At 32.9% G+C, this 16,197-nt stretch overlaps 2 protein-coding genes across 3 annotated transcripts; both read right to left on the bottom strand.

Annotated features, from left to right (window-relative positions):
* Positions 1-699: 699 nt before the first annotated feature.
* LOC131046755 (protein DMR6-LIKE OXYGENASE 1) lies at positions 700-3,130 on the bottom strand. The gene is made up of 4 exons (XM_057980541.2): positions 2,626-3,130; positions 2,286-2,533; positions 1,869-2,190; positions 700-1,313 (listed from the first exon to the last, which is right to left on the bottom strand). Exons 1-4 carry the CDS (start codon positions 2,923-2,925, stop codon positions 1,059-1,061), a joined length of 1,125 nt encoding a protein of 374 aa, XP_057836524.1. The 5' UTR covers positions 2,926-3,130; the 3' UTR covers positions 700-1,058.
* An 8,488-nt stretch (positions 3,131-11,618) lies between these two features.
* On the bottom strand, positions 11,619-14,040 carry LOC131046756 (protein DMR6-LIKE OXYGENASE 2). 2 transcript variants are annotated; one of them, XM_057980542.2, is made up of 4 exons: positions 13,500-14,038; positions 13,162-13,409; positions 12,747-13,068; positions 11,619-12,109 (listed from the first exon to the last, which is right to left on the bottom strand). In XM_057980542.2, exons 1-4 carry the CDS (start codon positions 13,740-13,742, stop codon positions 11,855-11,857), a joined length of 1,068 nt encoding a protein of 355 aa, XP_057836525.2. In that variant the 5' UTR covers positions 13,743-14,038; the 3' UTR covers positions 11,619-11,854. The 2 variants fall into 2 exon arrangements, with proteins under 2 accessions (XP_057836525.2, XP_057836526.1); XM_057980543.2 differs by having other exon boundaries at positions 11,995-12,131; positions 13,500-14,040.
* Positions 14,041-16,197: the final 2,157 nt, after the last annotated feature.

Genomic DNA, 16,197 nt, shown 5'->3' with positions numbered 1-16,197 from the left:
TAGACACTTCAAGTTTTGCTTGGTAGTCTCTCCAATGTTCTTTACGAGAGATAAATGATAAAGTAGTAAACATTTTTATTTTTATTTTGCTTAGTAATTTCCAAATGTTCATTATGAGGGAGAATAAAAGAATATTGGACTTGTTTAATTAATAGATATCTTTTTGTTTGAGGTTAGTTGGTAGTTAGTTTAGGTGTTATTTTTCTCTTATAAATATATATATTTTCTTCAAATAATAAATCAATGGAGAAATTGGAGGCCATCCACAAAATTTGCATTAATTATACGAAGGATATATAATTTTAAAGAAAGTATAATGTTAAACTACATAAAATAAATAATTTACATTTTAAGTATAGATATAATATAAACCAAAATAAAAATTAATTAATTGAGAAAGATTAGTTACATTGATAATTGATAATAATAATTATAATTTAAAACATATGAAAAAGGAGTTATTTTTAATCAATTTATAAAACAAGAATCATCACTAAGTGTGAAAATCTAATAACTCTTTTTTTTTTTTTAGAAGATTTAAACTCAACAACATCTAGATGCTTATAGCACAAATTTTGCCATTAAACCAAATGCCCTATAACTTGTTTCCATTTTTATTTTGTTAGATCCAACAATACTAATACGAATTTCCCAATTTCCTATTGACTACTTACACTGAGAAGGAAGTGGCTTCTGATGTTATACAAGACCAACCAATATAAATTGCTTAGGCCTGCTTATAAATAAATATAGTTGTTGGAAAACTACTACAAATTCTACCACCAGAGTTTGGACTGTGAAGCACTACTATATTAGATGGATATCCCTGCACCACTACCATTACCACTGTATCACTACAGTATGGAGTCTACCAGAGCATTGACAGATGCAAAATAGAATCAATAATTACATACTAGAAAGTATTGGCTTTGGGCTTTTGGTTCAGGAAGGAGACCCAAAACATAGGAACCTAAACAACTTACACAGAAGAATATAGCAAACACATATGTTCCAATTCCTTTGTCTCAGTGACGAGGACAATTCATCACTCAACAACATCATTGACCAGTTTCTATCTTGAAGCCATCCAAAATGCTCTTGCTCCTCAATTCCTGACTCCAGAATACCCCCATGTATTCTTCAAACCTGTATCCTCTGTACAGAGCCGGATGCTCTTCATCAACCATGGATTCTGCAGGAGAAATGAATGCATCCAACGAAGGACCATAGAAGCTAGGAATAGATATACGAGCAGTAGTATTGTTTGTTATAGCCCGATGCTCAATGCTCTGGAATCTCCCATTGCTCAAAACCTAACAAAACTCCAGAGCGTCACACTAAATCATTTCAAAATTCAGTCCATCAAAAAACAAGTTTTGAACAATGGGGAATTCTGAATATAGTTTTAAACTTCATATGCTATTCATCATCTGAGAGGATAAGAAAGCAGATCTTACATAGATTAAATATCATCATGAAGAAAATTAGCTATCTACATAAAGAACTCAGATTTATTTTCTTTATCATTCATATCTATATGAGTTCAGATTTGCTTTCTTATAGTAATTGATATGAGTTTTTAACAATTCATCTTGTATTTACAATATTGTTTCTAAAATCACCTTTAAAATCAGCTTTGTCTGTTTCTGTATAGATGTTTCAAATCACCCTCAACGTTCCATCATCAGATAAAAGAGAGTGATGGATCACTGGGTGTCTCCCAAAACACCCATACAAAAGCAAACAACTGATTTTAAATTGTATATAATTCCAAACATCAACAATTCAATCACTTACACCCAATTTGTTTTTGTACTATTATGGATTAGAAAAAGCTAAATCTTTAAAACTAAATCATATATATAAACCTGCAGCTGATCTCCCAAGTTCACCACAAAGGCATTGGATATGGGTTCTACTGCAACCCATTTTCCATCTCTGTGCACTTGCAGGCCACTGACAAGTCCTTGCATGAGAACACTGATGCCTCCTGGGTCTGAATGAGGTGATATGCCAAGGGTGAGATCTGGATTTGGGCATGATGGATAGTAATTTATGTTCATCAGATGTCTATGCTTCTTAAAGACTCTATTCAAATAATCAGAATCTTGCCCCATAGCTTCAGAAATAGCAGCCATGAGCCTTAAAGCGAGGGCTCTTAGTTCCTTAGCATACTCCCCTGCAATCTCCCTGTATTACAAAGTAAATAAAAGAATCACTTATGCTTCTTCTTTGAAAGTCATTGAAAGAAATTTTGTTCATTTTGGGTTTGTTTTGCTTATTACCTGTAAGCTGCAGGTTTTTGTGGCCAGGCATGGATGTATTCTTCCAGAGGATGACATGGCTGTGTTAGATAATCCATCCAGTTAAGGAATTTGTCTTTGGTGATATTGAAGCTTGTAGAAAGCCTAACCAATTGTCTTGGGTCATCTGAATAGAGGCATGCTCTGTCCTCTGGGGGCATTTCAAAGAACTCTTTGGCAACATCCATCATTCTTTTCATCAGAGCCTCTGGCACCCCATGGTTCACAATCTGGATGTTTCACAACATCTTTTTACCAAATTGAACCAGAACCAGATAAGAATTTGATTAAGGGAAAAGAGGAAAACAAACAAACACTTTACCTGGAAGAAGCCATCCTCCTCACATGCACGCTTGATCTCATTCACCACTGATTTTCTGGCAGGACCATCTAAATTTTTAAGGTCTATTACTGGAATGCTATAAGAATGAGAAACCTCATCCATTTGGGGGCGTTCCTTGAGAGGAACTATGTAGTTCTCCTTAACTTGAAGATGGTTGAATCCATTGGACAGGAGTTTCTCAACAACATCGAGATGGGTTTCAACAGGGGCTGTAGATGAGACCACGTAAGGGCAGTATCGGAAAGCTTCTGCCTGGACTGGAATTTCTGTGGATGACATCTTGAAAGGGGAAAAATGAAAAACTTTCAACTGGACTGGAATTGTTATGGATTTTCTCGAATAAATGTTGGATTGAGGAAGTGTCGTGGGTTTTTGGGAGAGTACTACTAGAGCTTTTATTTGAGATAAAGGACTGCAAAAGGTTTGTTTTCATCGAAACGTGTTACTCGAGCCACGGAAGATATTATTGATCCTCATCCGATTGAAGTAGCTGATCCAATGGCCTGGTTTTCTACATACGACTGGTGTGTTTTGTTGCGGGTGGAGTGGGGCATATTACTTTCACAACCTTAGTGTCTTTATTATTATTATAGTATATACTCTTTTAAGAGTAAAAAGTGTCTTTTAATTTAAATTAGAGAATCAATTATATTCTTTATTAATTTTTTAAGTGTTGGGGAAGGATCCAAAGTGTCCTTTATTTTAAAGTATAGAATCTATCATACTCTTTATTAATTTTTTAGGTATTAGGGAAAGGACTGGTAGTTGAGTATGTTTTAATGGGTGTGATAGTATTAGTTGACTTAATGTTTACACTTGTCTATTTAATTTTCAAATTTTTTGATAACATTGCATCAAAAATTGTGACTTTAAAGTTGTTATTGTGATGATGGCTACCCATAATTTAATGAAACCTATCCTTGAGCACTAAATAACAACGAATCATGTGATGCCACATTAGTGTACAAGAATCCGTCTCACTTTAGTACAAGTATTGGTCTCACTTTTTTTTGGATTTTTTTGGACACTTTGACAAAAAGCATGCAAATGTGGCATCATATTTGATGCTGTGGCCTTGAAACCTTAATTATAAGCAGGGAGTTGCCAAGTAGACTGCTGTAAAAAAAATGGAAGTGATTTGAAATTCCATGTAAGATTTTGAGAAATGTTTTTGGCATCAATATAGTGAAATCCAGGAGGACAACTGCAAATGGATGAATCTCCCTCCAATTTGCAATTTCCATTCAGACCACACTCTCTGGTTTCTTCACATAGAGTTGCCATCACCACCTTCACTGGGAGCAGATAAGTGAAGCATATCACATGGACGACTATAACATAGGCAACCATAGCTATGAGAATTGGGAACGCTGGGCCGTGTGTAAATGGAGATTCGAATGCGTATTCCCGTTATAGATTTATTAAATAGCAGCAACGAGCATTGGCAGACCTCATTCAGACAAATGATATGGCAATTTTGCCTCTGACAATGTTTAACTCTTTAGAGTTTCATAGGGGAAGAGCACTAGTAGTTGAGCACCCTAACTTTGCGCTTCTCAAATCTTATGTGGAAATTTCAAATCACTCCCAATTTTTTTATAGTAGCTTACTTGGCAAGTCTCGTGCTTATAACTAAGCTTTCAACACCACATCATCAAGTATGGTGCCACATCAGCATGCTTTTGGCCAAGGTGTCCAAAATAGCCCCCCAAAAAAGTGAGACCAATAGGCGTGCAAAAGAGGCCCCAATAGTTGTGCAACTGACATGGCATCATCTAATTGGTTACTTTTTACAACGTTAGTACATTTCCTAACAACTATTGGTACATTTCCTCACGATTATTAGTACATTTCCTAACAAAAAATGATATTTTATGTTTCAAACAATAGGTTTTATTTGTTCAATTTTTGGAACAAAAGGTATCAACAACCCTCACAACAATTGGTACATGCTCAGCTACTAGTGCTTTTACCTTAACATATTATTTATTTCAAATACTTAAAATTATCTTAAACTACATTAGGTTTAGAAACATGGCATACTTTGATTGATAACTTAAATTAAGATGGTCATCTCTTCGCATTTTTCAAATAAATGTATATGTTGAAGTTAATTTTTACTTTAGAGTTAAAACAACAAGATGAAACAACAAAATAAAGTCTAATAGGATCAAACCTAGAAAACAATAAAGTTGTTAGGTTCAAGAAACTAAACCATCAAGAGGATTCACAATCATCTAGAGGAAGCATACTAGTAGTCATTAAAGCTAACTTCGTGCACCCACAAATTTTAAATGATACATCAAATTTTGACTTTTTTTTGTTGTTTGCACATGCGACTTAATTGCTTATAGCTATTGTTATCTATTGTTTCCAATAGAGTGTGGTAGAAAAACCTTATACCTTGGACTGTCTCCCTCCATCTCTCCCTCTCTATATGTTTAATCCTTTCTGTTACCCCTCTATCTTTCCCAAGTTAAATCTATCTCTATATATTTCTCTCTAATCTCTCCTCTCTCTTGTATTCACTCAATCTCTCCCTCCATCTCTCTATTGAGTTATTGCTCTCTTTCACTATACCTCTCGATATATAAATATATATATATATATATATATATATATATATATATATATATATATATATATATATATATATATATATATATATATATATCAACCTATTTGTAACCCTCCTCTACCCATCTTCCCCCTTTTCTCTCCCTCCCTCTATCTCCCCTTATCTCTCCCACTCTCACTCCATCCCTACCCCCTATCTCTTTATCTCTACCTCTCTCTGCCCCTCTCTTCCAATATATCTCCCTCTCTCTTTCTTTTCCAATATATCTATCTCTCCTTCTTTCTCTCTTCATCTCTCTATCTCTCCCTATTCCTTTTTGTCTCTCTCCATCTCTACTTCTCCCTATTTATATCTCTTTGCATTTATATCTCTATCTTTGCATTTTTATTTTCCCATCTCTATCCATCCCTTTCTCCTTCAAATCTTTATCTATCCCTTCTCTCCACATCCCTCTACATCTCCATCTCTATCTTCCTCTCTATGTCTATCTCCTTACCCCTCTATCTCTCCCTCTTTCTATCCCTATAACTCCCTCTCTTTCTGTCTCCCTATTGTAAACATAACATGAGCTTATCGATGATGGAGGTTGATTAAATTCCCGATAATACCAGCTCCTTTCGAGCAAACTTATTACAAATGCTAGCTCCTTTCGAGCACCAAACTAGAAACAACAATTGGAAGACCAAGGGTCACAACTACAACCAATGGAAGACCAAGAATCACAACTTAGAATTCTACAAAGGTGTCCCTCATTGGAGTTGAACTTGGGTCTCCATATTGAGAACTCAATGCTTTAACCAACTAAGCTCAACCCCTTGGACCTAAATATAAATTTAAAAATTAATATGTATTTATTAAATATTTACCCAAATAATATATGATGATTTTTTCAAAAGAAAATAAAATTTTATGTATAAATATATAAAAAAAAATTCAAATAAAAAATAAAATGAGAGTTTTATGTAATAAAGAATTTTAGTGTTATTTTTATTAGACTTTATTTCTCTAAAAGCTAAATAGATAAATAAACATATCAAAATAATATAAAAATATTTTTTTATTATATTTAAATTCATAAAATATAAACTAATTTTTATGAAGTTATTAAACACAAAAACAATAAGAAAGATAATAATAGTAAAAACAAATCTAATAGTTTATTTTATAACTATGTTTATATGTGTGTGTGTGTGTGTGCAGATATATATATATATATATATATATATATATATATATATATATATATATATATATATATATATATATATATATATATATATATATATATATATATATATATATATATATATGCGTGTGTGTGTCTGCATATATATGCGTGTGTGTGTCTGCATATATATATGCGTGTGTGTCTCTCTACATATGTATATACAAGTGTGTGTGTGTGTGAGTGTGAGTGAATCTTAAAAAACTTCTTGACACATCAATTTTAAAAAATCTTAAAAATTCAAATGAATGTAAGATAGACAATGAGTACAAGAGAAAGAACCCTTGAAACTCCATAATCAATGTATAAGTCCTTACGACTTTAAGAAGTCAAGAAATCCTAACAGAACTTTGAAAATCAATTCAAGTGAATATAAAATTGTACAATAAAAGATTTTTTTTTTTTAATAGCATATCCTTACTTCTCCCACAAAAGATATTTTTAGAAAAGATATGTCATCATAGTATTTATCTCTTAAACAATTTTTTTTTATTTACAACAACACCATGAGATCAAATAATTGTTTCAAATCTTTACAACCCTTCATACTTACATTGGGCATCATGACTTGAAACAATTTCATGGAGCGTAAAGAAACATCATGGGATCAAATATATGTTTTTGAAATCTCTACAACCCTTCATACTTACATTGAGCATCATGACTTGAAACAGTTTCATGAGGGGTGGTTTGTTGGTTTTCCCTTATATTAATTGTATTAGGCATGCAAGTATAATTATTGTTATTATAATCTCAATGAATATTGGTTTCATCCATATTTTTACTAATAGAGTGCTATTTAATGGAAAACAGTTAAATATTAAAAGGAGTGGATGGAACTATTGAATGCACTGGATAAGAGTTTATATTTTATATGGTTTATGCATCTGAAGAGGTTTTTGTTTCTAGTGTTCATCAAAAAAATATTTTAGATTTTTGGTATAGATATATATCATGATATATCTAATGTGTAAAATTGTTTTGGATGTGCTAAATTAAATATCTAGTTACATGTTTAAGAGTGAAGAAAAAGATTCATCCTAACACTAACTGTAACCTTAAAACTAACACTAATTATATTTGTAATTTTGATTAGGGTGATACTCAATATTAGGCTTGAATTAGGCTTACAATATAACTAAAATTTGGGTTCAATTAAGGTTAGGGTTAATGTTAGGATTAGAGTTCAATTATGGTTGATGTTCACTTAGGGTTATAGTTAAGGTTCAATAAGGGTTAGGGTGCAACTGTGAATAATGATAATGTAAGCAATTAACAAATGATATGCAATGATAACAATGATGCAATTAATTAAACCATGTGATACAACAATGAAATGATCAATTAACCACATATTTAAGAAATATAAGCTAATAAAATGATGATTAATCGATGAATACAAGCACATATAAGATGAATTTAAAAAATTAATGTCTCTAAATCTATTTTTTTTATAAAATTAAACTCATGAACATACAAATAAAAAATTATGCCAGCTATGTCAAGTTCACCAAAATGAAATTGTGAAAATGGTTGTCTCTAGATTTGAAATGCAATCTAAGAAATATTTTCAATTGGGATATCATTTCATTAAGGAACAATCAATTAGGCTTAGCTTTAGTCCTCTAAGAGAGTTGAGCACTTTGATCTATTGTTCCACTTTTTTATTAGATATGATTAAATATGATTATGATGAGAAATGATTTAAAATAGACAATAATCAACATACATGGACATACATAGAATTGGGAATCAAAATGTAAGCGTAGATCTGGAAGTGAGATGTAGAGAGGAACTCGTAGCTAAAATTTGAGCCTGAAATAGTCAAACTATAAAGTTAGGTGCCTTAGTCCTATAGGTATCTGAGACAATTGAGGCTTCAGATCTTGAACTAGGAGGTTTTGTAGATCACTCTCAATAAAAATTAACCAAAAATTATCAAACTATGTAGCTAACTGGATTAGTCTTAGGGTTTTTACCTGTTTAAAATCTTGAATTATGTGCCTTAGGTTGCTTTGCATAATTTTGTCACTTTCAACAACCGGATTTGTACATTGTACGCAAAAAGAGTGAAGGTATTGGGTTGTACAGGGCTTTGCCTAAGTCAAACCCTGGGTAAGTGTTTCCACTTCCACAACAACAATGATGGATGAAAGAGAGCTTACCCCTAGTAGGGAAGAGGTTGAAAACCTTAAGGAAATGATTAAATTGATAAATGTTACCTTGATATGAAGCTCCTTTCCTTGAAGCCTCACACAAAGCTTGATGTTGCTTGATAGGTGTTAATGCATGCCATTATTCGTGGAGGAACACATAACTTGATCATGATTACTAAACTTGAATGCTTGAATGTTTGACTTTAGAGTTCTCAAATTCCTTAAAGATGAATGATTGAATGCTCAATTATAATTGTAGACTTTAAAGGATAAATGTTCAAATGAGGGTGGGAGCCATATTTATACGCAACTTACACCTTTTTAGGTTGAAATTTTGTAGGCCAACATCGAGGAGCACTTTCCATAAATTCTCGACTATTATGATTTCAAATTTGAGCCCAAATTGATTGGACCATGGTGCTAGGTGCCATAGTTCTGGCTATTTGAGCTAAAATCAAGGTCCGTGAGCATAGGATTATGTTGGGCTTCCAAACATGGTCATGGATTGAGCATAATTAGTCATTAATCAAGGGGATGAGGCACAACCACCAAAGTGAGCCCAAGATGCTTGTGTGAAATTGTAAAGGATTTACAATTTACGAGACAACGTCATATGGACATACAAACACTCTTGGACAAGAATAGCAAAGTTTTCAAAGATATTCTTTTAGGATTGGATCCTAGTAGAGGGTTTCAACACATAATAGAACTATAAACTAGAACAAAACAAATAATTACTACTTATAGGCATCCAAGAGAATTTGAGAATTTTGAAAAAATAATTAAGGATCTTTGGGAGATGGGTCCTATCATATACCAAGTTCTAGTCCTTTTAAGTTCTTAATCATACTCTTACACTTCATAATATCTCTTACCCCATATATTTGTCATAAATGCTCTTACACATCTTTCATATAGTATGGTTTTTACAAATATATTTACTTGTACATAAATGTCAAAATAAAAATAAACTACACATCATATGCTGGTCATGGCATCAAGTGGAATGTCTTATTTCACTATGACATACAAAATAATAAATAATTAAACAATCTGTATATTAGGACTTGCAAGGTGTATGACACACCTAATTCCGACATGTATTTCTTTCAAATTGACTTCAAAATGATTTACAAATCCTTTCCCAAAGGACCTTTAGAAATTTGTCCTATTATTTCAAACTAATTTAAAACAACAATAGCTTTACCCAAATTGGTAGCTTAGTTTTATTGAGCATCTTTTGATAGACATACTTGTTCACTTTGGTTGTAATGAACGTGTGTGTAGAGATTTTGGGGTGCCTAAAGCACAATTTGTTCTTTTTCAGAATCCTTAGCAAAGTGGTCATATTTGTAACATTTGTTGCATATGAAAGGTAACTAATCATAGTCAATTCTTTTCATATATGACCAACCATCTAGACTTAGCTCAGTGACTTCAAGAGGACGTTTCTTCAAAGCTACATCCAAACAAAAATGCAAATGCAAAGTTGCCTTTCAGATCAACATTATCAATGAAATAGGCCAAAGCATAGCCAATGGTAGTCAAAGATTTATCATCCCCAAAAATAAGGAGATATGAAAGTTTTACTCAAATAGGTATTGCATTGGTGTATTTTCGGTTAGATTAAAATCCTTGGACTAATGATTCTTATATAAACATTTTGCGGCCACAAAATATGGGTAATTTCTGAACATCAAATCTTTGTCCTCCTTTAACTCAAAGAAAAAAATAGAGATTTGTCTTCTATATGATCAAATACTTATTCTAATCTTCAACAAGGGTTTCTAATGGAAATTGATCCAATTATCCATTGTTTTGGGTATTGGTCAAAGAAAAATGGTTAAAAAATAATCACTTTGCTCCAATAAAATATGGGTCACTTGTAAACAACAAATCTTTGTCTTCCTTTACCTCAAAGCAGAAAGAGTAGAATCCTCTTCCATAAAATTAAATGTGTGTTTACCCTCATCATAGGCAAGGTTGGAATATAGTGGATAGGGGGCAATTATCTCTCGAAATGTCTCAATTGTTGGATCACTTAGTGGAGAGTGACAGAGTTCTGTAATTTTTTCTCTGCTGGACGTGTGACCCTTCTTATTTTGTTTCTCTTTCTGTGATTGAATAAATTTTACCCCCTTATTTTAAAAAAAAAAAAAGTGTTTTCCCTTCAATAATAATTTCCAATACAAATTGATAAAATATTAAAAACCCATGAACTTCCCAACTAAAACCTTCTTACTAAACCTTTTTTTAGATGCTATATTCAACTTTCTAACAAAAGGAAAATGAGAGGGTTTAGTTGTGTCCCTGCCAACAGTTGCAAAGACTAGCACTTTAAAATCATAGAACTCCACATCAAAAGAAGAATAAATACCTTTAAAGGGTGAATCAAAGCCACCCCTGTTAAACTCTGCATCATCAAAGGTTGTAGCCATGGCCATAGCTGCAGCAGCGAAGCCCAAGACTGGCCTTCTTTATTTGCTTCGCTATTTTTCCCATTCATCTTTCCATCGTGCTCTTACCCCTCAATCTCAATTATTTCATACCTATTCTGCTTCTCAGAAAAGAAATCCAGTTTTAAAGGGATGGTTCTTCAAAAAAAAAATTACAAAGATACAAAGAAACATTATCTGAAGTCTCATTATATTTGAAAATTTATCACTTTTAAAGAGATTTTTCTATAAGACTAATGACTCACACAAAGTTTATCTGAAATCTCCTAGAGTTTAAAGGTATGCCCAAATCTTTAAGACATGCGCGTTCTCAATAAGGAAAAACCAGTACTAATACCAATCTCCTAATAACTACTTACCCTCAGAAGTGGCTTCTGATATTATACAGGATGTACCAATATAAATTTCTTGGGTATGCTTAAAATAAATATAGCAGATGAAAAAACGCGGTTGTTTGGACTGTGAAGCAGTACTAGATTATATAGATATCCCTGCACCACTACCATTACCACTGTATGCACTTAGTACTATGTATAATAGAGGAGGTGTCACTATAGTATGGAATCCACCAGGATATATTAACATATGCAAATAGAATCAGTAATAACATACATGAATGCTAGAAATTACAGACTTTGGGCTTTTCCCTCATGATAGATACCATGGTTCAGGAAGAAAACCCAAAACATAGGAACTCAAACAACTTAGGCAGTTTAGCCCAGAAGGATCTTTCAAATACATAGGTTCTAAATCATTTGCCCCATTGGCATAGATAATTCTTTACTCAACAACATCATTGACCAATTTGTATCTTGAAGCGATCCACAATGCTCTTTCTCTCCAATCCCTGGCTCCGGAATGCCTCCATGTATTCTCCATACGTGTATCCTCTGTACAGAGCTGGATGCTCCTCATCCACCATGGATTCTGCAGGAGAAATGAATGCATCCAACGAAGGACCATAGAAGGTAGGAATAGCTATACGAGCAGTGGTACTGTTTGTTATAGCCCGATGCTCGATGCTCTGGAATCTCCCGTTGCTCAAAACCTAGTCAAACTCCAGAGTCACACTAAAACATTTCAAATTCAGTCCATCAAAAACAAGTTTTAACCACGAAGAATTCTGAATATAGTTTCAAATTACATATGTTACTCATCATCTGAGACGATAAAAAAGCAGATCTTGCATACTTAAGAAAAAATCATAATGAAGAAATTATGAATACAGATTGATTTTCTTTATCATTCATATCTATATAAGTTCAGATTTGCTTTCTTATTGTTCATTCTTACAATGAACAACATTATATAGTTGGTATGGGTTTTCCACAATTCATATATTATTTAAAAGATTGTTTCTAAAATCAATTTTATATGTTTTTTATTGACATTTTGGATCACATTCAACATTCTATCATAAAAAGAAAAGAATGATAGATCATCAAGTATGATCCAAAACTGTCAATAATATATAATTTTTATTGATGTTTCGGATCACATTCAATGTTCCAAGAATGATAGATCACCGAATATGATTCAAAATTGTCAATAGTAAATTAAAAACAGACACCTGATTCCATTCCAAACATCAATTATCCAATCACTTATAACCAATTTTATTCATAATACTATGGATTGGGGAAACTAGAAGTCTTTAAAATTTAGTCAAATAAATTATTATATACCTGCAACTGATCTCCCAAATTTACCACAAGGGCATTAGGTGTGGGTTCCACTGCTACCCATTTTCCATCTTTGAGCACTTGCAGGCCGCTAACAAGTCCTTGCATTAGAACAGTGATACCTCCTGGATCTGAATGAGGTGCTATGCCAAGGGTGAGATCTGGATTTGGGCATGGAGGATAGTAATTTATGTTCATCACCTGTCTATGCTTCTTAAATATTGTGTTCAAATAATCAGAATCCTTCTCCATCGCTTCAGAAATTGCAGCAAAGAGCCTTAAAGTGAGGACTCTTATTTCCTTAGCATACTTCCCTGCAATCTCTCTGTACTACAAAATAAGTAAGAAAACTCAATTCTCCTCTTTTTTTGAAAGTTCTTGAGAGAAATTTTGTTCATTTTGGTTTTTCGGTTATTACCTGTAGGCTGCAGGTTTTTGAGGCCATATATGGATGAATTCCTCCAGAGGATGACAGTGCTGTGTTAGAACATCCATCCAGTTAAGGATTTTGTCTTTGGTGATGTTGAAGCTTGTAGAAAGCCTCACCAATTGCCTTGTGTCCTCTGAACAGAGGCATGCCCTGTCTTCTAGGGGCATTTCAAAAAACTCTCTGGCAATGTCCATCATGCTTTTCATCACAGTCTCCGGCACCCCATGGTTCACAATCTTGACGTTTCATAACATGTATTTAAACAAATTGAAGCACAACCAGATAAGTTTGATCAAGGGAAAAGAGAAAACAAATGAATACTTTACCTGGAAGAAACCATCCTCGTCACATGCACGCTTGATCTCATTCACCACCGATTTTCTAGCAGGACCATCTAAATCTTTGAGGTCTATTACTGGAATTCTATAAGAGTGAGAAACCTCCTCCATGTGGGGGCGTTCATTGGGAGGAAATATGTAATTCTTGTTAACTTGGAGATGGTTGAATCCATTGGACAGGAGTTTCTCCACAACATCGAGGTGGGTCTCAACATGGGCTGTGGATGACATCTCGCAAGGATTGAAACGCGAAAACCCTTCAACTGGACTGGAATTGCTGTGGATTTTCTCAAAGAAATGGGAATGCTTTGGATTGAGGAAGTAGATGGATTTGGGAGACCACAAGAGCTTTGATTTGACATAAACAATTGAAAAAGATTTGTTTTCATTGATATGTGTCCTTACTTCAGCCAAGGAATATATTATTAAAAAAATAATTGATCTTGATCCGATTGAAGAAAGAAGCACCTGTAGAACTCGATCCAATTGCCTAAGTCCCTATTACGCATGTGAAGTCCAACGAGCCCTGCCCCTAAACATTCGCTTATTCTATTATGTTGCCGTTCACAATAAAGATATTGTGCCCCTTTTGTCCTGGATGTAGTCAATTGGTGAACCACATAATCTGTATGTCATTTTATTTTGTAGGCATTTTGTTTTATCTGTTGTATTTGGTGATTTTTAAGTCATTTTAAATTGAACTTTGTTTTATCTGCTGTATTTTGTGATTTTTAAGTTATTTTAAATTGTTCAATTATTTAATAATTGATATCAGAGTAAAAAAGAATCCGTGAGAAAATTTATGGAGAAATTGAGGAAAGATGGAAGAAGTAAATAAATAGAGAATGGATAAATTCTCAGAACAAAATTTTGGAATGTGGAAGCTACAACAAGAAGCATTGCTGATTTAAAAAGACCTTGCAATAATATTGGAATGGAAAAATAGGAGTGGGAGAAATTGGAAAAGAAGGCAGTGGCGACCATATTTCTCTCTCTCTCCAGCAATGTGTTATTCAATGTTGCAACAAAGAAGATAGTGAAAGGTCTTTCGGATTGTTTATCTGACATGTATAAAATGGCTTCCACATCAAACAAAGTTTTTCTAATGAATAAAGTATACAATTTGAAGATGAAGGAAGGCAAAATTGTGTCAAACTATTTAAATGAATTTAACACATTCATCAACCAATTCATTTATGTGAGCATAAACTTGGATGATGAAATCAAGGCAATTTTTCTATGTACTCTCTACCAGATAGTTGGGAAGGAGATGTTATGGCTATTAGAAACTTAATGTCTAGTAAGAAAAGAAATGTATTGAAATTTGATGATGGTGTGAGGACTCTTCTCAATGAGGATATGAGGAGGAAGAATCCGAAAACTTCATCGGGAGACGGTTTGATAACCAACAACAAGGGGAGATCACAAGAAAGAGAAAAGCATAACCATAGAGTAAGATCAAAATCCAACAAGAAACAGAAGTTAAGAGAAAAAAACAGTAGTTTTTGGTATTGTGGCAAACAAGGCCACATAAAAAGGAATCTCTAGTCATTCAAGAATGTTGAAAATCAGCCAAAAGAAAATGAATTGAATGGATGCAGGTGCTCTTGTGCTCTTGTTTTGTTCGTAGGAGAAACTGCAATAGGTGTGTGGGTGTTTGATTTCAAAGCTTCTTTCCATATCACATCATGTCGAGAGTTCTTTAAAAACTATCAAGAGGGTAGCTTTAATAAGGTATATCTTGGTGATGACAAGTCTTGTGATATTGTCGGCAAAGGAAATGTTCTATTGAAATTAAAAATGGAAATAGTTGGGTGCAATGGGATGTCAAACACATTCCTCAACTCAAAAAGAACTTAGACTTTTGCAAGATAGCTGGCTGCTCAAGGTTGTAGCATCACTTTTAAGTCAAACAAGTGGAAAGTGACTAAAGGAGCCTTAGTGATTGCAAGAGGCAACAAATCATAATAATTAATACAAATATAATTATTGTATTTCTATTATATTATAATTAATATAATAATATATAAATATACATTAATTAATATACTATTTAATAACTTTTTTTGAGAGATACCATTCGGTGTGTTTAAGTGTGAAAATGAAGATTTATTATTCTATTGGAGAATGATTGAGTTTTATACAATAAAAAAGAATTCTATTTTAATACCAAAATACTTTTCCAAATAAAAATATTATATATCATTTTACTTTCTAATTATTCTATTATTATGTCACCTCATATATGTACTACTTCTATTATAAAGATTAATTGGATTTTTCCTCTCTAATTTAAATAGATAAATGTACATATCAAATAATATAGTAATTTTAATTTTTATAATGTTTAAATTTATTAAAAATCTGAAAAAAAAATTTCTGAAAAGTTATTCATAGATGATGGGATGGATAATAATATTAAAAGCAAATATCTAAAGATTTATTTTATACCAAAATTAAAAGATGTGTTAAGTTGGATAAGTGAATAATATGTTTGATTAGTCTGAAAAATCATCTTAATTAGAATAACCTAGTTGTTCCCCAAGTGCATTCAAATTTATCTACTTTCTTTGCAAGGTTCCTTGGTTAGATGGTAATTATATATGTATGTCTATAGCCACTGTATGTCATAGAATTGTTGTTTTGCATTTCCACATTGTTGTGTCATTTAATGGCCTCATCACAC

The sequence above is a fragment of the Cryptomeria japonica genome, chromosome 8, assembly GCF_030272615.1.
Source record: "Cryptomeria japonica chromosome 8, Sugi_1.0, whole genome shotgun sequence".
In the NCBI taxonomy this organism is placed as follows: Eukaryota; Viridiplantae; Streptophyta; class Pinopsida; order Cupressales; family Cupressaceae; genus Cryptomeria; species Cryptomeria japonica.
The sequence above is the reverse complement of the archived record's forward strand: the minus strand, read 5'-3'. Positions and strand labels throughout refer to the sequence as shown.